The following is a 27,609-nucleotide window of genomic DNA, read 5'->3' as shown; positions in this document are numbered from 1 at the left end:
CAGCATCCCGCTGCTAACCACTATACACTGCCTTTCATTTCCTTACAAATGCACATTTCCTTACAAATGCCTTCCATTTCCTTACAAATGTCATACTAATGGCTCCAGCTTGTGGAAATTTACTTTGTGTAGGCACTGTCCTAAGGACTTTATACTTACATATTTAATCCTCACAGTAACCCTAATGAGTATTGTTCTTGTTGTTGTTTTATTATTCCTATTATAGGATACCTCAGAGATATTGTGGGTCCTGTTCCAGACCACCGCAATAAAGCGAGCCCCGTGAATTTTTTGGTTTCCCAGTGCATATAAGAGTTATGTGTACACTATACTATTGTCTATTTATTAAGTGTGCAATAACATTATGTCTAAAAAAAGCACATACTTTAATTTAAAACACTTTATTGTTAAAAATTCTAGTTCTAAAATGTTAATGCTAAAAAAAAAAAACCAGGGTTGCCACAAAACTTCAATTTGTAAAAAGTGCAATATCTGCAAAGTGCAGTAAAGTGAAGTGCAATAAAACCAAGTATGTCTGTATACAAACGAGACTGAATCCCAGAAAAGCGAAAGTCCCCTGCACCAGATCATTCAGCTACTAAACTGATGTATTATTTGAATCTTAGCTCTCCTACATTTAAAGTTCTCTAACTATGCCATCTCTTTAAAGTACCCATAAAAGATATATTTTTAAATGTGTTTGGCAGGGAAAAGCCAATCCTCTTTGATTAGAGATTGCCTGATGCGCCAAGACATTTTAGGGAGAGGGATTAGTACCTCCTAGAGTCCCTCCGTCTCTCCCTTTCAGTAACCAGGGAGAAGGTAAACTACTGACTGTCAGGTGACAAAGTGTACAATGTGTCACTGCACAGGCAGTTTCCGTGTGTCCCCAAAGCACTCAGGAAGAGCCCACATTGTGCCCAGCACTGACCAGGGCCCTGTGACAGAAATACCAGACCTGCCCCTGCTCTGTTTATAATCTAGCGCAGGCCAGTGCTGTGCACCCAAATAAACAGGACAAACAGGGTAAAAACAGCCTTGACTCTGCAAATGAAAACTGGTAGGCTGCTTTTCTTCTTTCAGCCATGTACAAATCCGGAAGGGCTTTTCAGAGGACGCCTGTGTAACTTGGTAGAACAGCAGTGATATCGGACCGGCTAGGCAGGTTTAGTAAGTTGTGTTTGGGGAAAGAAATGCCTTCAAGAGATGTAGATGACACTCCATGCTGATCCTGGGAATTTTCACACACAGTGAAATAATTTTAATTAGCAATCTGGCCCTAAATCTGTGCCTGGATGCTGCTCTCCAGACATCAAACTGTTCAATGGCACAAGTGCCCACCAACCCATGACTGACTGCCTGTTCCTGAACACACATTTGCACCTTTCGCTTTTGTTCGGGGTGCTCTCTATTTCTAACATAGTCTCTCTACTTCCCGACACTTGTTTTGGTCACACTCTTCCCTCAGGCTCTGCTCAAGGATCACTACCTTCTTGAAGCATTTTCAGACCATGTTCAGCTTGCTAATCAGCTCTTTTTCTGGAATCTAAGATTAACATCCTTTTGCAGTTAGCACTTAGTTATCTAGTTCATAGTTGGCTTATACTTCCTTATCTTTTTATATACATGCTCTGTCTCCTCAAACTGAAAATAAGCCATTCCCAGCAAGGGACAAACATAGTTTCCCTGTGAATTACCAATTTCTTCCTGCTACAGAGCTATGTGTGCCTCAGGCATTCAACAACCCTTAGATGTTGGTGATGGTGATGACAGTGATAATGATAATGATGCAGGAGAAGAAGGAGCAGGAGAGGAGGAGAAAGGTAGAAAATACATTCTATTCAAGAAGAATGGTCACAGAAACCTACAGAAGAAGTTTGATTACTATAGAGATCAAACTCCAGGCCAAATAAAAATTGTAGAAATGATCACATTTATGTCTCTGAAACTTCTGCCTGCCACATTTGTCAAATCCGGTTTTGTAAGCCATTTCATTGGTGTTAAATGCAAAGCAAGACTGACTATTTTATTCCTTGAGGCGCTCAATTAACCACTGTGATGGTTAATTAACCACTGTGATGGTTAATTTTATGTGTCAACTTGACTGGGCCACAGGGTGCTCAGGTATTTGGTCAAACATTATTCTGGGTATGTCTGTGAGGGTGTTTCTATATGAGATTAGCATTTGAATTAGTAGACTGAATGAAGCAGATTGATCTCCCTAATTTGGGTGGGCCTCATCCAATCTTTAAAGGTTTGAGTAAAACAAAAGACTGAATAAGAGGGAACTTCTGCTGCCTGACTGTAGAGCTAGACACTGGTATTTTCCCTCAAACTTGAACTAAAACATCAACCAGCAGTGAACATTAGATAAGTAATTTAGCTTCTGTAAATTGAAATTTTTGCTTTAGCTTTTTAAAAATGCAAATTTAAAAAATGCTTCTAAGAAACACAAAGTTACTTCACAGAGGTATTGTGAGATTCAAATGGAATAACAGCTGTGAGAGTGTTTATAACTACAGACTGAAGGGAAAGGTGATACCAGGATGTGGGTAACTACTTCTTGACTTCAGATTTGTGGCCATTTGTCTAACCTTATATTTCTCACTTCAGGGCATTTTTGTTTAGCAATTACATCTAAAATCTGTTGTGTTGACACCTAAAGTTAAATATTTTATTTCTAAAATTAAGATTCTTATCCTTTCCAATCCACCGTCTGCAGTGGAATCGCCTCCAAGATGCAGATTTTCGTGAAAACCCTGGCTCTGAAGACCATCACTCTCACGGTTGAACCCTCGGATACAATAGAAAATGTAAAGGCCAAGATCCAGAATAAGGAAGGAATTCCTCCTGATCAGCAAAGACTAATCTTTGCTGGCAAGTAACTGGAAGAGGGACGTACTTTGGTTACAACATTCAAAAGGAGTCCACTCTTCATCTTGTATTGAGACTTCTTGGTGGTGCTAAGAAAGGGAAGAAGAAGTCTTACTCCCAAGAAGAATAAGCATAAGAAAAAGAAGGTTAAACTGGCTGTTCTGAAATACTATAAGGTGGACAAGAATGCCACAATCAGTCGCTTTCATGAAGAGCGCCTTGCAGATGAATGTGGTGCTGGAGTTTATATGGCTAGCTACTTTGACAGACATTATTGTGGCAAATTTTGTTCTGACCTACTGCTTTAACAAACCAGAAGACAAGTAATTGTATATGGGTTAATAAAAGACATGAATTAACATTAAAAACAATTATTCTTATCTACCTTCCCTCAATACCTTTCTCCAGTTCATGACTGGCCTCATCAGTGACAAACTGTTCTGTGGCAAAATTTGAGGGGCAATTTTGTATGCCTTAATCTCATCTGTCCAAATTCTTACTCCTTTGACAAAAATACTTTTTGGGTTACAATGTCATATTACCAGGAAAGTCCATTTGGAAAACAAATAATGCAGAAGCAGAAGCTCTATTTTGTTAATATCTTGGCATGGGTTCATTCTCAGATGCCTCTTTGAAAGTAGAGAGCAAAGGAATGAAACATGAGACAGTCAATTAAAGTTAAGGCAGAGGGAGAGATAGATGTTGGTGTACTTTTTGGGTAGGACTGGGCTGGGTGAAACACAGCCTTTGGAAGTCCTACACAGTCAGATGTCAATAAAAACAGGGTACAGATAGAGGACAGGGGATAATAGGGGAGGATACGGAAAGAGGTCTCGAAAGAAGTCAAGAAAAGGTCAGAGTCCACTAGAGTAACATGTTATCAATTGAATACTTGTGTTTAGGGCTGGCTCTGTTTCTATTTCTCCAGGCCTGAGACCAGATACTCTTATCTGCTCTCTCCTCCCTTGGCCTCCCTCGTGATCTCTTATCAAACCCTGCTGTTTTCAATTCCATGTTGCTTGGATCCTGCCTTCATGTCCATATGGTTCCCAAAGATGAAATTCGCTTCAGGCCCTGAGGGTCACACCAGGACTGTGCTCCACCTTTTAGCCTGGTTCCACCCTGGAGGGATCTCTCTCACTTTGAGAATCATCTCCCTCTAGTCAAGATAAACCCAACACTCCCCTCCCAAAAGCCTCCTGTAGATTCAAAGTGATGCTCAAATAAATAAAACTCCTGGCTCTCTCTTAACAGATTCCTATCCTGTTCCTTATCTAAGGTTCTTTTTAGTAATAACTAACATTTCTATAGCAAATTAGAGTTTATTGAAATATTATCATTAACTATCATTATCTGGCTGTCACTCCAACACTCAACTGAAACTGTTCAAAGATTACCAGTGACCTTTATCGGTCATTATTGCCAAAGTGAAAAACACAGTTCGTTTCTTGTCTTGGTGTTCTCTTTGCTGCCAATGACGTTATTCAACACACCCTCATTTTTGTTCCTCTCTCCTGCCTGAGTTTCCATGGCACTACTCTACACTGGTTCTCCACAGTATTGACTATTGCTTTTGTCTGCTCAGCATCCCTTTTCCTCACCTTGGTAACTGCCCCCACTTTCTTGAGTAAAGTGTGACCTTGAATATAATATAACCCAGGTGAGCCAATCATAATACCAAATCTCTCCATCCTCAGTGATTGGTCCAGAGATGGGTCTCATTTCCCAAATCAGGCCAATCAGTTTTTCACCAGGATTTTTTTTAAAGGACTATCACCCCAAGTATATTTTTAAAAATTCTTATAATTCAACAATATGAAAAGAAACAATCTGATTAAAAAATGGGTGTCTTAACAGACACTTCACCAAAGATGACACACAGACGGCAAACAAGCACACGAAAAGATGATCCACATAATGTATCAATAGGAAAGTGCAAATCGAAACAACAATGAGAAACCACCACATGCATATCAGACTGGTCAAAATTTGAAACACTGTTAACAACAAATGCTGATGAGGATGCAGAGCAACAGGAACTCTCATTCATCGCTGGAAGAATGCAAAATGGTACAGCCACTTCAAAAGACAGTTTGCTTTACCAGGATTTTTTAAATGAAGCTGGTTGGGAATACCTTTAATCAAGCAGTTTTGCTGTGTAAACAAATACTCTCAAAATCTCAGTGGCTTGTAACAACCAATCTTAATTTCCCATCCATGGGTCTAGAAGTCAGATGTGGCAAGGATTGGCTTCAGGCATGTTTCACAGGTTTCTTCATTTTCTCTGGACCAGTGGCTTCTTGGGGCATACTCTTCTCAGGATAGAGCACAGGAACACAGAGCAAGCAGAAACATGTGATACCTCTTGAGGTCTTAGCCTAGAACTGTCACATTGTTGCTCTGTCCACATTTCCAGAGCAAGCTATGTGGCCAAACACAACATCACTGGGAAGATGCCTCTAGTGGGAGGAGTTACAGTCACTGAGCAATGAAAGGGGATGTATAATGCAGATATCCCTGTATTAGGGGACATCAAGAACTGGAGACAATAACTATTATAATCTACCACACTCCCTTTACCTTTTCAAACCTAGGTTCTAGGTGTGGACGAAAAGAAGATCCTGTAATAAATTCAACTGAAAGTAACTTCACAGTGTGATCTAATCATAAATTCCTAACTTGGCAGGTCATGGTGGGTAGTCATACCCTAGGCATATAACTTCTTTAGTAAAAGGTTTATCTGCCTTAAGCAAGCCGTGTCCATTGTTTCTGTGCATCTAGGTTAACACACCTTTGAAATACTTCTTTTTCAGACCACCCTCAAGAGAGCACATAATCTTGTTAATGATACTGTAATCAAATCGCCACCTTGCTTTCTCCCACCTTCAAGTAATCTTCCTTAAGTTCCCTCCTTAATTCCAAATGCATAAAGAAACTGCAAACTGTCATTCTCCAAAGCATTTTTCCTCAGTCCTTTAAGAGCTTGCTTCCAGGAGTATCCTCTGTCTTGAATAAAATTTCATAAACTCTTATAAAAATTTTCTACAGGTTTGGAAGTTCTTATGTTGACATAGAATGGACATTAAGAGCAGCTGTGGCCATGCCTTCACCATGTGAATCTGAGCTGAAGATGAAGCCCACACCCCAAATTCAGTTCCTGGATCCAGTGGTCCAGCTCCAGCCCTCCCTTCCCAGGTTGTAGTTATGAATTACTGAATTTCCCTTTCAACTGTGGTCCTGTCACTCACATGCCAAGAGGCATAGCAAGTACAGCGGTACTTGTTGGTCTTGTGTTCTACACTCAGCTCTTCTCTCTAGAACAGGGCTCAGCAAACTATGGTTTGTGGGCCAATCTAGCCAGCCACCTATTTTTGTAAACAGTTTTATTGGAACACAGCTATACCCATTTATGTGCATATTATCTGTGGCTACTTTTACACTGGAATGGCAGAGTCGAGTAATTGTGATAGAGATCATATGGTCCACAAAGCCTAAAATACTATCTGGCCCTTTACAGAAAATGTTTGCTGAGTCCTACTCCAAACGATGGAGGCCATGTGCTCTCCCTGGCCGGTCGCATCCACCTACACTCTGATAATTCCCAAATCTATTTCTCTGGCCCTAACGTCACCCCTGCATCTTAGCATAATTCTGCACTTCTTTTTCTGCTTGGATGCCCTACAAGCTCCTCAAATTCAATGAGTCTCTGACTCAAACTGAATTCATCCTTTCCCCCTAAACCGAATCCTCTTTCCTATTCCCCACTCCAGTAATGGCGCGCCTTTGCACCCGGTAGCACAAGCTAGAACATGTCTTAGGCTCTTCCTTCTCTATCCCCACCCCCGCACCCCATCAGCAGGTTGTGCTTGTTTTACTTCTAAGCCTTTCTTAAACCTCTTTCCTCCTGTCCAGCTTTTCTCATATATCCTCACTTGAGTCACTGCAGTCTGTTAACTTCTCTGGTGTTTCTCCACTTAAACCACCCCTGCCTTTCCAGCAGGGGATCTTTTACAGCACCAATCTTGTCCTGATGCTCCCTTACCTAAAGTTACTCAATGGCTCCCATTAAGAGTCAAGTCAAGGGCCTGCCGAGTGGCTCAGTTGGTTAAGAGCGCGAGCTCTGAGCAACAGGGTCGCTGGTTCAATTCCCACGTGGGCCAGGGAGCTGCACCTGAGCTGAGCTGCTGCTGAGCTGCCAACAGGTGGCAGGATGGCTCGGTTGGTGAGAGCATGTGCTCTTAGAGGCAAGGTTGCCGGTTCGACACCTGTATGGGATGGTGGGCTGCGCACCCCTGTAACTAAGATTTAACACGGCACCTTGAGCTGAGTAGGCACGAGCTGCCAACCCGCAGCCAGATGGCTCAATTGCAATGGTTCAACGTACAACAAGGTTGCTGGTTTGACTCCTGCATGGGATGGTGGATGAGCCCCTCCACAACTAGATTGAAAGTAGCAACTAGATTTAGAGCTGAGCTTGCGCCCTCCACAACTAAGATTGAAGGACAACAACTTGACTTGGAGCTGATGGGTCCTGGAAACACACAGTGTTCCCCTTCCCCAATTCCCCAACACAGTTCCCCTCCCCAATTCCCCAATTAAAAAAAAGAATCAAGTCAAACTTCGATAACCAAATACACAAAACCCTCAATTTCCTGGCCCTGCTGATCCCTCTACCCTTATTTCAAGGTATGTCTCATCTCACCCAAGACTAATATAGAAACATATATACTATGCTATTTCTTGCCTCTGGCCTTTGCTTACGCTGTTCTCTCTGCTAGTCCTGTTCACTCCCTACCCCCTTTCTTCATTTGGCTAAATCATCCTTCAGGATTCAGAACAGTCATCACCTCCTTCTCCGTAGCCTTCTCAGGCTGCACCTGCCTTTCCAAGCTGAGCTGAGTGCATCTTTGTTCTTTCCCAGCTCTCATGCTGCAGTTAACTTGAGTCTACTTGTTTACCTGCCTGTCCACTCCACTCACTACAATGTAAACTCCTGGGTGCAGAACCCATGCTTTATTCGTCCTTGTGTCTGGCTCCTGGCACAAAGTGTTTGGTGATCTAAACTGAACCATAAGGTGTTTTTCACTCGCATTGCCTATCAATGAATGTTTACAACAGTCTTTGAGATATGTAAATATTATTATTCCCACTTTACAAATTAGGAAACTGAATCTCTGAGAATTTGCCTAAACCCATGCAGCTGATAAGGAGCAGAAGACTAAACTTAAATACAGATCTACCAACCTTAAACTTTGACCACAAAACTACATTTTTTTTCTGAATTAATCTTTTACCTTAGTTATAAAATATATTATAGTAACAAAGTTATGTCATATAAGACATATAATACAAAATGAATCCCCATTTAGTCCATCACCCAATTTAGGAAATAGAACATTGCCAATAACTCTGAACCACTATCCAAATTTTGTATTTATGATCCCCCTTTCTTTAGATTTTCCCATTTATGGATTACTCTTAAATAACATACTGTCTAATTGTGCATGCTTTTGAATCATACTGTGTATAATCTGTGGATTTGCTTTTTTAACTCAATATTATGTTTGTGAGATTCATGTATGTCAATGTGGGTACTGGGTCACTGTGGTGCAAACAATTTCATTGCTGTATAGTATTCCATTGTATAAATGTATCAGAGGTCATTTGCCCACTACATTGTTGATGGACACTTGAGCTGTTTCCAATTTTTTGCTATTACAAAAAGTGCTGTTATCCTTGTATACCTCTTCTGTTATCCATTACAGAAGTTTCTCTGGGGTATATATCTATCGATAACTGTAAAATTTATATGCACATCTTCATCTTCACTAAGTAATGCCAAACTATTTCCAATGTCAATAGCATCAGCAGTAAATAAGAGTTTCTGTTGCTCCACATCCTTGCCAACATTTGGTATGTCTTATGGTCTGAATGCTTGTGTCCTCCCAAAATTCATATGTTGAAATCCTAACCCCAAGTGTGATGGTGTTAATACATGGGCTATTGAGAGGTGGAACCTTCATGCATGGTATTATAAAAGAGGCTCCAAGAAAACCCTCACCTCTTCCACTATGTGAGGACACGGCAAGAAGGCGCTAACTATGAACAGGAAGAAGCCCTTCCTGAATAAGACCATTGGCACTTTGATCTTGGACTTCCCAGCCTCCAGAACTGTGAGCAATAAATTTCTGTTGTTTATAAGCCATCCAGTTGGTAATATTTTGTTATAGCAGCCTAAACATACTAAGACAATATGTAAATTAAAAAATTTTTGCCCACCAGGCAGTTGTAAAATGGTTCTCATTGGGGTTTTAATTTGCATTTTTCTGATTATTGATGAGATGGAAGCATTTCATGTTTATCAGCCATTTATATTCTCTCATTAAAAGAATATCTGTTTATATTTTTGCCCATTTTTCCACTAGGTTGTCTGACTTTTTTCTTATTGACCTGTAGGTGTTATTAATATATTCTGGATATGAATCCTTTGTCAGTCATATGTGTGACAAATAAATGTTCTCAGCTTGTGATTTATCTTTTCATACTTTATGGTCTATTGTTGTATAAAATTTAAATTTCATTGTAATGGCATGTATCAATCTTTTCCTCTGTGGTATTTTTGTGTGTGTGTTTGTTTAATGAATCCTTTATCCTAAAGTCATAAATAGTAAAAGCCAGCACTTACTGAGTACTTCCTATGTTTCAGTACTCATTATCTCCCTTTTACAGATGATTAATGCAAGGCACAGAGAAATTAAGCAACTCGATCAAGGCCACAAAGCAAATAAGCAGTGGAGACAGGATTTGAACCCAGACAGTCTACCTTTAGCAGCTGCATTTTCACAACTGTTCAAACTGCCTGTTGTAGAGATTGTGTCATATTATTTTAAAAGATTTAAAGGTTTGCCTTTCTCCTTAAAGCATATAATCTGAAGTTGGCTTTTGTATGTGAAGTGAGATACCTGAATTAATCTTTACCATACTATCTTTCCCGTTAGACACTCATCATTAATTAAACTAGTGTTGACTGATTCATGCTAAAGATGAATTTAAACAAACAAACAAACAAACAAACAAAACAAACTATTGTGTGGATGCTGCAAGAGGTAACCCCAGACAAGGTGGGCAAAATGTAACCCCTGCTCTCTAAGTTCCTGGTGAAATCCAGCTTCCAATATTGTGGCACCAAAATAGAATTCCTTGAATTAACTGAGGAAGACAGACTTCCACCTCTTCAGTGCTTCGGACAGGATGTTGATCAACAGCTTTTGGCACCTTGTAAAATGATCAGGATATCCCCTGAAGGAACACACACACACACACACACACACACACACACACACACACACACACCCCACCCCCACAGGAGGTAGAGGCCATCACAAAGCCCTGAACAACCTTCAGCTCCGCCTACACTGCTGGGACCAAAATAGCTCATAAGGCATTGCTGCCGCCTCCTTGTGAACTGTGTGGGAAAGAACACTGGTCATGAAGTCTTTGTTCCAACCGCCCCCACTCACGAGGACAGCCACAGCTACTGCAGTGGCATCTTGGAATCTGGAGAACAACACATCACAGGCTACAGATCATACCTATTCTGCACCAAGTGCTGTCTTCCTCTAAGATTAGAGGTGTTTAAACAAATGTCAAGAAACTGAAAATGATTTTTTTAATTAAAAAATAAAACGGGAATGAACTGAGTGTAGCAGAGTATGGAGTCCAGATCATAAAGAGTCTCATATGCCAGACTTAAAAAGTGTGAACTTTATTGTGTCAATAGGGACATTTGGAAACATTTCAAACGGGACAGTAACATGACCCATTTATTATTTTGCTTGTTAGAGACTATATAACTAGTTACACTCTGGCTGATAGAATATACTAAAGAGTGGTCATGCCAGGCTCTGCTGGGGGTGCCTTCCCATCCCATCCTGGTTCTTTCCTGCCAGCAGAACTGCTTCCCCCTCTGAAGGCTGGAAATGCCCAAGTTACTTTCCCAGTCTCCCTTGCAGGTAGAACATGTACACACGTGACCCAGTCCTGATCAATGGGACCTGAGAGGGAAGGCTGCTGGGAGGATTCTGAAAAAGTTTTTCCCTCTCTAATAAGATGCATAAGAAGAAATGCCCGGCTTCTTTTCTAAATTTGGTCATGTTTGCATGTAATGCCTGGAGCTGCCAACATGAAAAGGGACAAGGCCAATATCTCTGAGATGGCAGGGCAGAAAGATGGAAATGATGACATCATAAAAACCACAAAAATCCATATTCCCTCTGGTGATAACAGATGCTTATTGTTAAAGCCATTTTTATGTGGATATTCTGTTTCTTGTACCCTAAAGCATCTTAACCTAAAGAAGCATTAATAAAATCAGCAATACAAATTCATGTGCCATTGTAGAAAATATTAAAAATAGACACATTTCCTTTAGCTATTTATTTGAAATAAATGAACCGATTAAAAATGGAAATATCTATCATATTAACTGCTTACTGAACATTTTGGGTTGCTCAAGTAAGAAACTATACAACTCTCCAGTGACATGTCTTGTTTTTTCCCAATCTAAAAATGACTTTTTCTCATTTTCTTCTCTCATTTGCACATTTACCCTAAAAAACACTGGAAAAATTCTCTCTGTTCCCCGCTAGTCAGCAATTCTCTTTTCTTGAAGGTCTCTTTTTCATGAAGTCATGGCAGTCAGAGCACGTTGTATAAGAAGAATCTCAGCTTTGTGTAAACAAAAAAAATTGCAAGTTCTAGAGACTCAGGCAAAAATATAGAATCATAGAATTCTCAAAGTGAGAATTATTATGTACCTTGAGGATTATTTGTAGCAATACAGAATTTGAATATAGGTAAACCCAGAACATCTGGTGAGAGTTCCTTAAGACCATTAACAACAATTATTTCCCATGTTAAATTCTCTCTTTTATTTCATTAAATGTATTGGAGTGACATCGATTAATAAAATTACATAAGTTTCCAGTGTACATTTCTATAATACATCATCTGTATATTGCATTGTGTGTTCACCACCCATAGTCCAATCTCCTTATTTGACCCCCTTTATCCTTTTCCACCTCCCCCCACATCCTTTTCCCTCTGGTAACCACTAAACTGTTGTCTGTGTCTTTGTTCATTTGTTGCTCTCAGTTTTATATCCCACATGAGTGAAATCATATTGTTCTCGACTTTTTCCATCTGACATATTTCGCTTAGCACAATACTCTCAAGATCCATCCATGTTGTCACAAAAGGTAGTATTGCATCTTTTCTTATGGCTGAGTAGTATTCCATTGTATACATGTACCACATCTTCTTTATCCAATCATCTATTGAAGGACACTCGGGTGTTGCCATGTCTTGGCCACCATAAATAATGCTACAATGAACATAGGGGTACATATAGCTTTATGAATTAATGTTTTAAAAAATTTGGGGTAGATACCTAGAAGGATTGCCAGGTCATGCTTTCCATAGTGGCTATACCAATTTACATTCCCACCAACAGTGTATGAGGGTTCCTTTTTCTCCACAGCCGCTCCTACACTTGTTATTACTTGTCTTGTTGATAATAGCCATTCTAACAAGTGTGAGGTGGCATCTCATTGTGGTTTTGATTTGTATTTCCCTAATAGCAATGAAAAAATTCCTTTTCCAATTGCAAATAAAATACCTAGGAATAAACTCAACTAAGGATGTGGAGGACCTATACTGAAAACTACAAGACATTATTAAAACAAACTGTAGACACAAAGAAATGGAAAGATATTCCATGTCCATGGATTGGAAGAATCAATATAGTTAAAATGGTCATATCACTCAAAGCAATATACAGATTTAATACAATACCCATTAAAATACCAATGGCATTTTTTTAAGAAATAGAACAAAAAAATCATCAGATTTGGAATCACAAAAGAACCTGAATAACCAAAGCAATCCAGAGAAAAAAAGGACAAAGCCAGAGGTATTACACTCCCTGATTTCAAATTGTACCACAAAGCAACAATAATTAAAACAGTATGGGACTGGCACACAAACAGACACACAGACCAATGGAACAGAATTGAGGGCCCAGAAATAAACCCACAGATATATGTGCAATAATTTTTTAAAAGGAGCCAAAATCATACACTGTGGAGAAAAGAAAGCCTCTTCGGTAAATGGTGCAGGAAAGCCACATTCCAAAGAATGAAACTATCCTAAATTCTTATACCAGTAGCTGGCAACTTTTCAGCAAGTCCTTCTGGTCCCATCTGAAGAAATTCCCATCCAGTCGCAAACACACATCTGGGTCCTCTAACTAGCACTGGAGATGCTTTCCTTCATTCCAGGAAGGCCCTATCAAGTGCTGGCATTGAGATTTAAACTATACAATCTTTATTCTTGTGTGGCTTACAATATTTTCAGAACCCATGACTTTTTCATTTAAAAAATACAAGTGAGAAAGAAACACTGCATGTGCTAGAGAGCTGAAATCCAGGTGCAGAGGGGCGGAAGGTAGGTGCTTTGGGAAACAGCCTATGTCTCCTTTCACTCCTGTTCACTTCAACCAATACTGACTGAGCGTCTGCTAGCAGGGCTGGAAGGGCATGTGGCGATGGCCCTATTGTCTCCCTGACAGGTGCAGGTGACCTGCGCGCCTCCCCACGCCCCACCTCCGCCCCGCAGTCCGGCCAGCGAGGACGCTGTGCACCGAGGCCTGGCGGCCAGGAGGGCGCGGAACCCGCGAGCCAGGCGGTCCCGGGCCGCCCGCGGCGACCCCCCAGCCCCCGGCGCAGGAGGAGCAGGGAGGCGGCGCACCTGGGGCCACCGGGAGCGGGAGCCAGGTGGCCCGGGCGCGCCCTGCTCGCCTCCGCCCCGAGCAGGAAGTGGCTGCGGCCCGCCCTGCGCGGCGCCGCGCGGAGCCGCCGGGCCAGGAGGCGTCGGAGCCCGAGCGCCGGGAACGAGACCCGATGGCGGACCTGGCGCTCGGGGGCCCCGGGGACGCCGCCGCGGCCGCCCTGGATGAGCTGTCCCGCAACGTCACGTACGGGGCTCAGGGCGCCGGCAACGGCTCCCTGTCGGGCGCGTGGTACCGCAGGAACCAGGTAAGGGCCGGCCGCCCTCCTGCCAAGTGTCAGAAAGACGCCGGGCGGTCCAAGTGGGACGAGCTGACTCGATGTTTGCACACATGGCTTAACCGCCCCTCATTGGGGAGAGCGGGGGGTACCCCCGGGCTTCCTCCCCGGCGCATCCGTCACCGGGGGTGCGTCGCCCAGGTCGGCGGGTCTGCCCTCTGCGGGGTCCCTCCTGGGCCTCTTGGTCCCGAACAACCCTGCCTTTCCAGCCTGAATCCTCCCTTTTCTCCTGGAAGGATCTTAGGAGCGTGGGTGAATCTCCTCCGCCCCTGTTCCCCTCAGGATCATTTTACAGTTAAAAAAAAAGTGCCACTCCGTTCTCAGAAAAGGGGGACTCATTAAGGGCAACCAAATGTCACCCCGGCGCAGATGCGGTGTGTGTGTGTGTGTGTGTGTCCGTGTGTCTGTCCCCAGTGTCTCAGTACAGCTCTTCCATTTCCGTGCACTTGCACGATTCCTCTCTCACCGGCCCTTTGGGAAAACATTGTCAGCCTAACAACGTCAGTTTACTCTGGAAGTATATATCTTTAACAGCATCAAAGGAGATTGGAGCTGCCCATTTATTTTGGGCTTGGTTTAAGATCAGAAAAAGAGCTCTGGCGAGGCTTCCTCTAGCCGCATTTATAGTCTTCCAAGTGAGGGCCGCTGATCTTGATATGGTGGATTCCAGGCTTCCTCCTGTGTTCATAAGTGCGTTACTTTGTTCTCGTTATTATTTAACAAATCCTTGGGTCTTTTTATTTTACAACAGCATAATCATAAAATATTTGTTGCTGTTGGTCTAAAGTGGACTTGTAAACCAAAAATCCAAGGTCTAGAATCTATTTATGCTTGACAAGTATTTTCAGTGTCAGTTTCTGAAATGTTAAAATTTTGTTTTCAAAAAATTAACGCAAGATTATTTATATAAAGACAAAGTAAGTGTGTTCACCTTAGCTTTCAACGGGAGAGCATTGCTGTAAGTCTTACCACAAAATATCCTGAAATAGGGAAAATGGGGGGCACGGAGCCCCTTGATCATTGATAACCTATTCCATTTCCCCTTCCTTCCACCCAGAGCAGTTATAAAGGAAATAATTGCTTTTTATGGGAAGTTCTTTATGTTATATTATGCTTTTACTAGTATATGTTATGAGCATGTTATAATGTGCATATGCTAGAAGCACTCCTAATAAAAGTTTAAGAAAGAGTTTTTCTCTTTTGGTAAAGAAATTAGAGTGTTAAGTAGCTGTGACCTACCATGGCATCATCCAAAACAGTAGAAAACATTCCTTTCACAGTGGAAATCTGTCGTCATTAGTTTTCTTTAATGTTTCCTGGAATTCAAGATTGTCTTGGCTCTCTGACACCTAAATACAGATTATCATGTGACACAAATGTGAGGACTTAACTTTATGTTTGCAAGGCTTAACTTGCATTTGACAGTATATATGTACAGTTTAGAAAGGGCGTATCCAGAATATGCGAATTGAAATTACTCAGCTGACATCAAAACTATGGCTAGTTTGAAGTAAGACCTTATCAACTTTTCCCATTATTGTGCAAATTTAGGCTGTCTTCTAAGACCTTCATATTTTCCCCTTTCAGTAATTGCATTTGTTTTTTGTGGTTTTTTGTTTTTTTTTAGCTGAGCCATCCTGCCACCTGTTGGCAGCTCAGCGGCAGCTCAGCTTGGGCTGGGAATCGAACCGGCGACCCTGTTGCTCAGAGCTCGCACTCTTGAGCGAGCTCTTAACCAGCTGAGCCACTCAGCCAGCCACATTTGTTTTTAAGCAAAAGTAAATTTGATTTTTTTTATTCACTCAGCAAACAGCTTATTGAATGCCCCTAGTGCTGACCAGGTCAGTAAAAATAAAATAGAGTTTAATTCTTTTTGACACGAACTGAAAATAGAAGGCTGAAAATGGGGATGGCTCCAGAAAAACAAAATGTGAGATAAAAGTTTAGGACTCCCACACTCAAAATTAGCCTTGATTGCCGGAAAGCCAGAGTTTAATCAGTTTTATCACAACTGAAATATTTGGACAGTGTCTGTTCACTGATAGCCAGCTCTCTATGTCTTTCCAAGTTATAACCATCAGATCTGATAAATTAACCTTATTCAGAAAAAGACCAACTTCCCTGAAACACTTTTATGTAATAGATGAATATTTAACAGTGGCCTCTTAGAATCAATGTTGTCTAAGGCAAAGATGCGAATGCTTCTAGAGGAGGAAATCTCAAAATAAGTAGAAGGTACTAAGTAGGGGAAAAGTAGTCATGGGGGAAATGTTTTTGGGAGCAGGGAAGTGAGGCCTTTGCCCGTTTTGCATCACTCAGGAGTCTGCCTATAAAAGTATAGATGCACTAGAGTTCTACAAAGATATTTTCTTTATGTCTGATCCACAAGTTTTCAGCATAAAAGGATAATGTTTCTAATATTATTGAGCTCCCTGCTTTCTGTAAAGCACTGTAAGGATATTCGACATCACAGTAGTTCCCTTTTATTCTTGGGGGATGTGTACCAAAACCCCCAGTGAATACCTCCAACTACAGATAGTACTGAACCCTCTTATGTACTTTTCCTATACATATATGCCTATGATAAAGTTTAATTTATAAATTAGGCACAGTAAGAGATTAACAATAGGAACATAATAAAACTTTCTGTCTCAGAATATCTTATTGTAACCATTGCTTACTTGAAGGAAATGGCTTGGTGTCACTTGTTTCAGGGATCCCTTGCTGAAGTCTTCATACAGGCTCGAGGCCTTCTGGTGCAACATGTTGCTGACAACCAGAACACGTTTTCTGTTCATGTCTTCCACCCACAAATTTAATGCCTTTTTCATTTTAACTCAGGCCTTACCATGTGCTGTGCCTGTAACTTTTGCACTTTGAGGGGCGACCGCAAAATAGCATGAAGTTCTTTTTCCTTCTTCACATTTTCACAGATAGAAAATTCATTCTTACTGTAGATCTTAGCAACCTCAGCATACAATTTTTTTTCCCCCTTTCCTTAAGTTGAGAACTTTCACCATTTTGTTTAAAGGAAGCACTTTCCAGCTTCTGTTTGGCATATTCAGATTGCCTGCATCACTACTCTTGCACTTTGGGGCCATTATTACATAAAATAGGGGTTACTTGAACACAGGCACTGTGGTACCATGACAGTTGATCTGATAACTGAAAGGGATACTAGGTAACTAACGGGCAGGTAGCGTCTACATAGATACTCTGGAGAAAGGTATGATTCATGTCCCAGGTGGGATGGAGCCGGACACGCAAGATTTCATCATGCTGCTCTGAATGGCATGTAATTTTTTTTTTTTAAAGATTTTTTTATTGGGTAATTGGGGGGATGGGAACAGTGATGGGGAATTGGGGGAAGGGGAACAGACAAGTTGCTGTCGTTTTGTTCTTCAGTCTAGTTGTGGAGGACGTCGCTTCACTGGCCCAAGTTGGCACCATCATTGCGCTCTTCCCGGGTGAGGCAGATCAGTCTCCGGCTTCTGGACGGTGGCCCACTGCGGCTGCTGGCCGCTCACACTGGCTGCTGGCTACACATGGTAGCCCATGGCAACCCACTGCCACAGGGGCTGCAGCCTATGCCGTCGCCAGCGACTCACAACAGCCCAGCTCCAGGTTGAGCTGTTGTTCAGCATCTTAGCTGTAGAGGGCAGTGTCACTGGCCCTCATATGTGGGATCCGAACCGGGGCCCTCTGGCATCCCAAGCGAGTCCTTAACCGTCGCGCCACTCGGCCGGCCCAATGGCATGTAATTTAAAACTTAGGAATTGTTTATTTCTGGAATTTTTAAATTTAATAAATACCCAGAAGTGGGATGAATGGGTCCTTCTTTATATGTTGTTATAGCCTTTGTTGTAAAGCCTATTTTGTCTGGTGTAAGTATTGCTACCTCAGCTTTTGTTGTCCTTGTTTTTTGTTTCCATTTTCATGAAATATCTTTTCCCATCCCTTTACTTTCTGTCTGCGTGTGCCTTTCAATCTGAAGTGAGTTTCTCGTAGGCAGCATATGTAAGAGTCTTGTTTTCTTACACATTCAGCAACCCTATCTTTTGATTGGAGCATTTAATTCATTTACACTTAAAGTAATTGTTGATAGATATGTACTTATTGCCATTTTATTATTCATATTTTTTATTTTCTTCTTCTTAAAGAAGTCCCTCTAACATTTCTTGTAATACTGGTTGGGTGGTGATTAACTCCTTTGGCTTTTCTTTGTCTGGGAAGTTCTTTATCTGTCCTTTGTTTCTAAATGATAGCTTTGCTGACTAGAATAATCTTGGTTGTAGGTCCTTCATTTTCATCACGTTGAATATTTTGTGCCAATCCCGTCTGGCCTACGAAGTTTCTGTTGAGAAGTCAGCTGACAGTCTTATGAAAGCTCCCTTGTAGGTAACTAACTGCCTTTCTCTTGCTGCTTTTAAGATTCTGTCTTTGTCTTTAACCTTTGGCATTTTAATTATGATGTGTCTTGGTGTGGGCCTCTTTGGGTTCATCTTGTTTGGGACTCTCTGCACTTCCTAGGCTTGTATGTCCATTTCCTTCATCAGATTAGGGAAGTTTTCTGTCATTATTTCTTCAAATAGGTTTTCAATTCCTTGTTTTATCTTCTCCTTCTGGTACCCCCATGATGCAAATATTGTTACATTTGATGTTGTCCCAGAGGCCCTTTAAACTATTTTCATATTTTTTAATTCTTTTTTGCTGTTCTGATTGGATGTTTTCTGGTACCTTATCTTCTAAATTGCTGATTTGATCCTCTGCTTTATCTGTTCTGCTGTTGATTCCCTCTAATATATTCTTTATTTCAGTTATTGTATTATTTATTTCTGACTTTTAAAAAATGTTTTTGATCTCCATTTTTATGTTTCCTATCTCTTTGTTGAAGTTCTCCCTGAGATCATTAAGCATTCTAATAACCAGTGTTTTGAACTCTGCATCTGGTAGATTGCTTGTGTCCATTTTGTATAGTTGTGTTTCTGGAGCTTTGTTCTATCTTCTTTGGGGGACATGTTTCTTTGTCTCCCCATTCTGGCTACCTCCCTGTGTTTGTTTCTATGTACTGGCAGGTCTGCTATGCCTCCCAGTCTTAGCAGAGTAGCCTTATGTAGTAGGTGTCCTGTGGGATCCAGTGGTGCAGTCTCCCTGGTCACCAGAGCCAGGTGCTCCAGCTGTGTCCCTTGTGTGGGTTTTATGTGCCCTCCTGTTGTAGTTAAGTCTTGGTTGCTGTTTGCACGTCAGTGGAAGGGATTGACCCTCAGGCCGATGGGTTGTGAGGACTGGCTGTGACTACAATAGAGAGGCTGTGGTGCAGGGGCTGATCCTTTAGAGCAGGATCCGCTATAGCAGGCTCTGGTGCCTGCCTGGTCTGCCCTTTGGGTGTGTTGTCCTTGGAGGCTGCCAGGTGATGGTCCAGCTTGGTCCGAAGCTGGCCACCAGCTGTGCCAGCCCTGGAACCTTCTGGGAGGGAACCTGCTGCAGGCCAAGTTTAGCCACAGCCTGTGCTCTGCCCCAGGCCACCTGTTATGAGCCACAAAGCAATCTGCAGATGACTGCAGCCCGCACTGGGCTTAGAGGTACCTCAAGAGGCCAATCTGTCAACCTGCCAATGAGGCTGGCTGTCACTAGTGCCAGGCTTAGGGCTACTCAGCCAGAGGTATGGGACACACCTAAGCCAAATGCTGCTCATTTGAGTTTAGTGAACCTTTCAGAGATTTTATGAAAATCCTCAGCATGAGCTAAGACAGGTTGTTTGTGTGGAAATGCCACTGGAAGCAGCTTGGGTGTGCAAATGTTGGGTGGGACAGGTTCTCCGGGAATCACTAGGGTGGGGCCAACAGAAAGGTGATAGCCAGTTTGGTGGAGACTCAGATATGGTGTCTGCCCCTGCACACGGGGGGGGGGGGGGCGGCTTAGCAAAGAAACAATGGCTTCTGCCAGCTCTTTAGTCGGGGAGAAAGCTGCCCCTCTGAAGCCAGACAATTCAGTTCCTCCTCGTATGTCCCTGGTACCTTTTGAGCCACTGCCCCAGTGCTGGAGCTCAGGATGAGTGAGTCTATCAGCAAGTTAAGTCCATGCATGGGCCCTTGAAGAGGAACACCTGGGACTGCAACCACCTTCCGTCTCACTCAGCCACAATCTCTGCTGGTTTTCACAACCAGAAGTTATGGAGACTTCTTTCCCCAGCACTGGAACCCTGGGCTGGGGAGGGGCTGGGACCCGTCACTCCTCCAGGGGGCAACCTGCAGCAGAGATAGTCCTCCCAATTTTTAATGATGACATGCGGGTGTGGGACCAGCCCGTTCTGTGTGTCTGCTTCTACCAGTGATGAGGGGCTTCTTTATGTCCATGGTTGTAGGGCTTTGGTTCAGCTAGACTTCAGATGATTCTCAATGATGGTTGTTCTATAGTTTAGATGTAATTGATTTGGTCCTGAGAGGGGGTGAGTAGGGCACAGCGTTTACCTACTCTGCCATCTTGACCGGAAATCCTCTGGAATTTTCCATTTAATATTTTTGGACTGTGATTGATAATGAATAACTGAAACCGTGGAAAGGGAACCCATGGATAAAGAGGACTACTATAGTTTTCAGACCTAAATCCTTCCAGGAAAGTTATTAGGTGCTTGGGGAAATAAACTTACAGGTAACTCCCAAACAAGGCAGTGTGTGATACGTGTCATGTGAGTAATATAAAATCCAATGGAAGTTCAGAGCAAGGTGGCTTTTAACAGGGGCCACCAGGGACGTTTTGTGGAGAGATGGTATTTGAGCCAGACACTTAAGATGGACAGAGTTTCACTAATGGGAGTGAAAGAGTGGAGGGCATTCCAAGAAAGGGAAAAGTCTGGGGACCGAGGCGCACTCCTGTGGCCTGGACATTTTTGTACCTAGAGTAGAAGTCAGTGGCCATTCTGCAGTAGAAGATGGAGACTGACTGCAAGGTAGAAATATAGTTTGGGGTCTTAGACATAGTCATGGATTGCCTTGAAGGACTAGTTAAGAAGTTTGGATTTTATCTTGTAGACAGTGGGGAACCATTGAGGGGTTTTTGAGCAGGGAGTGGGAGAATCAGAGCAAATTAAATAAAAGAAATTTAAATTAGGGTTAGCAGGATGCAGTCCTCAAACTGGCCAGCTGTGGACTAAATTCAACCCAGAGATATGTCTTGTTAGACCTGCAAAGAGGTTTAAAAAATGTTTAATTCATTGCCAACCTTTAAAAATGAGTAGATTATATATGAAGTTTCAAGTTTCCATGATCTCTTTAAATATTAGCAGTTCTAGCAACACTTGGCCCTGTGTCCCACATGATAACTGTGAGCTGGAGTTCACAGTGTAGGACAGCTGTACCCCCCACTTAAGCAGCTCTCTTTGCTNGCCCTGTGTCCCACATGATAACTGTGAGCTGGAGTTCACAGTGTAGGACAGCTGTACCCCCCACTTAAGCAGCTCTCTTTGCTCTTATCTCCCCCGACCCCCCTTGCCAGGCAATTAATTTGCAACCAGTGTTAGAAGCTATTGTCTATTCTCTGCTGTTAAGTAGCTAAATATACTTGGGCAAGTCACTCTGGGCTTCAGTTTCTTTACCAGTAAAATTAAGAGTTGGAATAGAAGATCTCCAGGCTCCGTCTTGCTATCTGGTTGAATAAATAAATGCCAAACCAACAAGGTTTTAGAGGGAATGGACAGGAAAGGGTGAATGTGGGAAATACTGTGAAGGAGGGGTGTTTTGTCACTGGTTCTTGAGTTTATGACATTGTCAAAAGGTTTATTCTGCATAGGGTGAAATGAAAATTCAGAATTTCTTATGTCCTTTATTTGAACTTTTGATTTTCAATGGCTTGAATTTTTAAAGTTAACATATTTAAAGGAAAATTGATACAACTTGGCAGCAAAGAGGTGAAGCAAAGAAACTGACATTTGTTATACATTTACTATATGACACTTTATAGCTATTATCTCATAGGAGCCCTGCAACAATCTCGTAAGGTACATATTATCCTCACTGTTCATGTAAGGAAACTGTGTTAAATAACTTGCCCCCAAGTTCTTACAGCAAGTAGATTTAACTGCAAAGCTATTTTTTATTCCATGCCTAAAGGCCATTGCTTAGAAACCAAGGCTTGAAAAGAATGTGGTGGTAAGAGTAAATGTGAGGGGGGAAAATGAATATGGCTTGTCTCACTGTTCTAAAGAAAAATCGCATTGAGGTTTACGTAGCCTTTTCATTGATTTTGCTTTGCTTCCATCTATCTCTTTTCTGCTGGTAGCTACATCTGACTATCTCTTAAAGAAAAGTATTAAAACTTACAAATAGCCAAAGGGCTGGGTAGAGGTTGCTGAGCCTTTCCATTTCCTTCCCAAGAAAAAGCCTTCTTTTGTTTTGTTTATACATGCTGATTTCTTTTTTTTTTTTTTTGCCTTCCTTATGTATATCCAACATGGCATCTTCCCTTTACCAGACTTTCTGTGAGATTACAAGAAGGAAGGAAGAAACAGATTACCTCAAAGCAAGTGTATTAAAGCTTTTGTAAAAATGTTCATAATAATCCCATGGTCCTTGTTAGAGGAACAGTCTTAATGCTCTTGTGAATTTGACAGACCAGGTGTTTGCCTAGTATCTTCTTTATGGCTTGATTGATACTGACTACTTATAATATTTGCATTGATGCAATCAGCAAAATTCAGGCTATGGGCAACTTTACCAGTTTATGGGTTTACATGGCTTGGTTTCTTCGAAAATGATTTTTACTAGAAAAAAAGGAGAGAACCTGTAGATCAAAATAGACCTAAAGTCTTATCAGAAAAAAAAAAAAGACAACATTCAATTGCAGTGTTTAAGGATGCACAGTTGGGTAATAAAACTATTAATATAAGAAAGGCAAGGAAGTGATTGCCATAAAGTCAGGCCAGTGTTTCCTTGGGGGAAGGGAGAGGGTATTATGGGATGGGACAAAGGGAGGGCTTTGGGTAGACACCCAATTTCTGTTTCTTCATCTGGATGGTGTTATATGGGTGTTTACCTTATAATAATTCATTTTAGTAATTTATTCATCTACATCATTCTCTTGTACTTGTCTGTATGTATTCTATAAGTTAAAAATGTTTAAAAATAACATTAACATTGAACTTGTTGTTCAACTTGCATATTTCACCCAGGTAGTGTGGAAAATGGTATGCCCTATTCATTTTATTTGCTTATGAGAATTAGTTAAACAATTCTTTTAAAAAGATTGGTGAGGGTCGGCCAAGTGGCACGTTGGTTAAGAGCTGGCTGGGGACGCCAGCTCTGAGCAGCAGGGCCCCTGTTTGGATCCCACATGAGGGCCAGTGACACTGCCCTCTACAGCTAAGATGGTGAGCAATAGCTCGACCTGGAGCTGGGCTGCCGTGAGTCACCAGCGATGGCATAGGCTGCAGCCCCTGCTGCAGTGGGCTCCCGTAAGCTACCGTGTGTGGCCGGCAGCCAGCGTGAGCTGCCGGCAGCCAGCGTGAGCTGCCAAGAGCTGCTGTGAGCAGCCGCCCAGAGGCCGGCGACCGATCTGCCTCATCCGGGAAGAGCTCAATGATAATACCAACATGGGCCAGTGAAGTGATGTCCTCCACAACTAGACTGAAGAACAAAACGATAGCAACTTGTCTGTTCCCCTTCCCCCGATTCCCCAGCGCTGTTCCACTCCCCCAATTCCCCAATAAAAATCTTTAAAAAAAAAGATTGGTGATTATTCATATTGGCTTTTGAGAGCTTACCATGGTAGGGATGACATTCCCCTAAGCAATCTTGTTTGTTCTTGTATAGTGCAGTTTTAAAAGCTCAGCCTCTTTACTAGATGTGTTGGCAAGGTTTTAATTTCTCTAAATCTTGACTTTCTCTGTTGAAATGGTAATAATAATAACACTACAGACCCTATAAAATACCCTATAACACAGCATTATAGGGTTGATGTATGAATGACAGAGGTATATCAGATAGTTAGCTAAGTGCCAGACACAGAGCATTTAATAAATATTAGCTATTATTAGTAGTATTACGGTAAACCTATACTATAGGAAATGTCATAAAACATATAGTATTTCTAAATATTGGTAATTATTGGAGCTTATTACAAATGGAAATAAGAGAAATTATGTCAGTCATCGGATGTAATGTTGCTTTCTTTAAAACCACTGATTTCTCTATATCTAGTGCTTTTCTCACTCCCTTTGATGCTTGCCTCTCCTTCACTCTCCAAATGTATTCACAGTCCAGAACACTTCCTAATTGCAGGAATTTTCTAACTGGAACACTTGTTATCTTAAAATACCGAGGCAAGGATTCTTCCCACGTTGTCAGCCATTTTCCAGATTTCTGGATTGGAGAGATGGGTGTGTAGCACCAGGAGCAGCTGACAGAGGTGCTGGTGGCAGTAGGGTGATCACATCTCCAGACACTGACTGTAGTTTTTAAACCCGCCAGCAGGACTAGCAGTGGGAATGCTCCTGCAATGTTAACGTTAAGACTTTGGTGCCCTTTATTTTAGCTTAGGTGTTTTTTTCCCTGAAACTCCAATATTGTTCTGTTGAGTTTACACCTTTTGTAACCCGCTTCCCTGTGTTCTGTCCAACAGACTTACGTTTTACAATGTTAAAGCTCTTCACCTGGTCTGTCCTGTCCACCAGTGTGTCCCAATTGCCTAGGGGCTGGCAGGTAACACTCCACTAACCCCTCCACATAGCTCTTAGCATGTGCACACCTGTAGATTTGTTTCACCATGTCACTTGCCTGGAACCTTGGTCACTTCCAGTGTGGTCTCCTGTCATCTTTGGCACATATCAGGAGGTATGGCTCCTGATATGTTTAGTCATGAGCTCCACACCTCACCAAAGGTTGTGTTTGTCCTGGCATGATTCCTCAGAGACTCACTCTAGCCTTGGCAGGTCATAACGGTGTCTGCCTAAAATGAGTGTCCTGCTGCCTACCTACAGCCTCAGCACTGGTTTCCTCATTTACATTCTTGCACCTCTCAAATTGTTTTCATCTTTTAGTAACTTGGACCACTGGCATGACTTCTTTAGCTTGTCATAGGAGTCCATCTTTCTTCTGGCATTTGAAATTAGGTCCCCTACCAAGAATGCTTTGTAAGTTAAGAAGTTTAACTTGAAGTCACAAAAAACCTAACATTAATTGACTTAAATGATAAAAATTAATCAGTTTGGATGATGACATGAAAGGTCAGAAGAACTCTAAACCTTGGTCCAGAGGATCACACAACATGGTAAACACAGTTTCTCACTCCCCTCTTCAGCTGTTGTTCCTCAGGGTTGTTGATTCCACTCTTAGAAGGCTCACCTCTCTAGCCTACATTCCCCTTTCACTTCCAGAAGGGAAAGCTTGACTTTCTCAATCAGCGAAAACACATGCACTTTAGTCTGACTGGACAAGATTAGGTCCACGTCCTTTCCTGTACCAGTCTGGGTTGATTTATTTTGTAATAGAACCAAGTTTAAGGCTTCCTTAACTGATATCTCGCCTTTTGTGACTATTGTTGCTTTCCTTTTAACAAAGTGTTAAAAGCCCCCAAAGGATGTGTTATTAAATGTATGACTTTTTTCATGAATTTGTTCTGCTGAAACATATTTCTCATGAGCAAAAAACATGGTGGCTTCTTAGTAAGCTTGGTAAGGCTTATATTCAATGGAGTTCAGTTTTTAAAAATAATGAATGTACAATTATGTAAGGAAATGTGTTCTCAAGTAAAAGACAAAATGTAATAGTTCTTAATTGTATGGGAAGGCAATATGTTGGGCTTTTCTGCCTATGCTTTGAAGTTGATTAAAAGTTAGCATGGAACAGCTTGTAGAATAGCAATGATATACTGTGTTATGTAACCCTGACCTTTTCTGCTGACTTTAAATCACCAGATTTGGATCCAGTGTCATGAGACTTTCTCATAAGAAAGACAATAACCTTACAGCACACAATAACCAAGATAACAAATTAAAAATCTGTTCCTAATTGATTTTTTTTCTTTCATCTTTTCACACATGGGATTATGGTTTTACCTCAGTTTGAGTTAGTGTTGCAGACAATTCAATGATATACCAGGGCAAAGGAGATTAGTGGTAAGAATAGTCCAACACATTCAGTAGTCTAAAAAGCATTACATATTTCAGGTAACATTTCTCCAACATTTGCTGTAATGAATATGAATATTGTTTCTTTAAACCCTGTTGTAATTAACTCTCCTCAGTGTCTGAAGTCCTGAAGTATTGGGTTGTTGGAAAAGTCATGACGCATGTTTGCAACAGATGGCACTGGTTCATTTTTGGAAGTACTAGAGTCATTTGCATCTATGTTATTGCTATGTCATTTGACAGCTAACAGTTCTAGCTTCATTCTAAAACAAAACTGAGCGATTTGGTTGAGTTTTGGAGATTTTACAAGTTGAAGATGGAAGACCAAACTATGCATTTTTGCCATATTTTACTGTTTTACTTCCATAAAGAGAAGAACGCATGTCAAGCTTGTAAAAAGTTGCATAAAGTTTACAGTAACAATGCTCTACAAGAGTGTCAGTGCCAACGATGGCTCACAAAATTCTGTGCTGGTGATTTTTATCTCAACGACGCTCCTCGGTCAGGGAAGCCCACCAAGGTTGATGATGACAAAATAAAGGCATTGATCAAGTCAAACCCACGTTACACGACATGAGAGATTGCAGAAACATTGAACATCCATCATTCAAGAGTTCATGACCACCTGAAGAAGCGGGATTTATAAGCAAGCTCGATATTTGGGTTCCGCATGAACTCAAAGAAGTTCATTTGACAGTGCGTATAAAAATCTGCAATATGCTCATTAAATGTGAGGAAAACGATCCTTTTTTGAAATGACTGATAGCTGGTGATGAGAAGTGGATTGTTTACAACAATGTGGTGCACAGTCTTGGTCCCGATGTGATGATTCGCCTCAAATAACATCAGAAGCAGACATTCATCAGAGGAAGGTTATGCTCTCAGTGTGGTGGGATTTTAAAGGTGTCGTGTTTTTTGAGCTCTACCAAGGAACCAAACAATCAATTTGAATGTGTACTGTCGGCAATTGGACAATTTTAATGAATCCATCATCCAGAAACGTCCAGAGTTTGTTAATTGTAAAGGAGCTGTGTTCCATCGCAACAATGCAAGACCACACACAAGTTTGATCACCCGTCAAAAATTATTGGAGCTTGGATGGGATGTGTTGCCACACCCACCATACTTGCCTGACCTTGTGCCATCAGACTTCCACTTGTTTTGCTCTCTTCAAAACTCCTTGCAGTATCTCAAAAAACTGGAAATGGAACTACCTTATGACCCAGCAGTTCCACTCTTAGGAATTTATCCAGAAAAACTCAAGACACTAATTTGAAAAAATATATGCACCCCTATGTTCATTGGAGCGCTATTTACAATAGCCAAACTTGGAAACAATCGAAATGCCCATTGGTAGATGACTGGATTAAGAAACGGTGGTACATTTACAAAATAGAGTATTACTCAGCTATAAAGAAGAAGGAAATCATACCATTTTCAATGATATGAATGGACCTAGAGAACATTATGCTAAGTGAAATAAGCAGTCAG

General features: G+C 41.6%; 1 protein-coding gene and 1 pseudogene across 3 annotated transcripts in view; both read left to right on the top strand.

The window, feature by feature from the left end:
* Positions 1-2,738: 2,738 nt before the first annotated feature.
* On the top strand, positions 2,739-3,201 carry LOC109382793 (ubiquitin-40S ribosomal protein S27a pseudogene; annotated as a pseudogene).
* Positions 3,202-13,538: 10,337 nt separating this feature from the next.
* The window catches only part of NIPAL2 (NIPA like domain containing 2), a 77,743-nt gene continuing 63,672 nt past the window's right edge, over positions 13,539-27,609 (top strand). For all 3 annotated transcript variants that reach the window (XM_019642562.1, XM_019642563.1, XM_019642561.1), the window contains exon 1: positions 13,539-13,967. In XM_019642562.1, the coding sequence (XP_019498107.1) occupies positions 13,833-13,967 (135 nt within the window). In that variant the 5' untranslated portion in view covers positions 13,539-13,832. The remainder of the gene's footprint in view (positions 13,968-27,609) is intronic.

Source organism: Hipposideros armiger, unplaced genomic scaffold, assembly GCF_001890085.2.
Source record: "Hipposideros armiger isolate ML-2016 unplaced genomic scaffold, ASM189008v1 scaffold_70, whole genome shotgun sequence".
NCBI lineage: Eukaryota > Metazoa > Chordata > Mammalia > Chiroptera > Hipposideridae > Hipposideros > Hipposideros armiger.
Note: the sequence above shows the minus strand (reverse complement) of the source record. Positions and strands in the feature narration are given on the sequence as shown.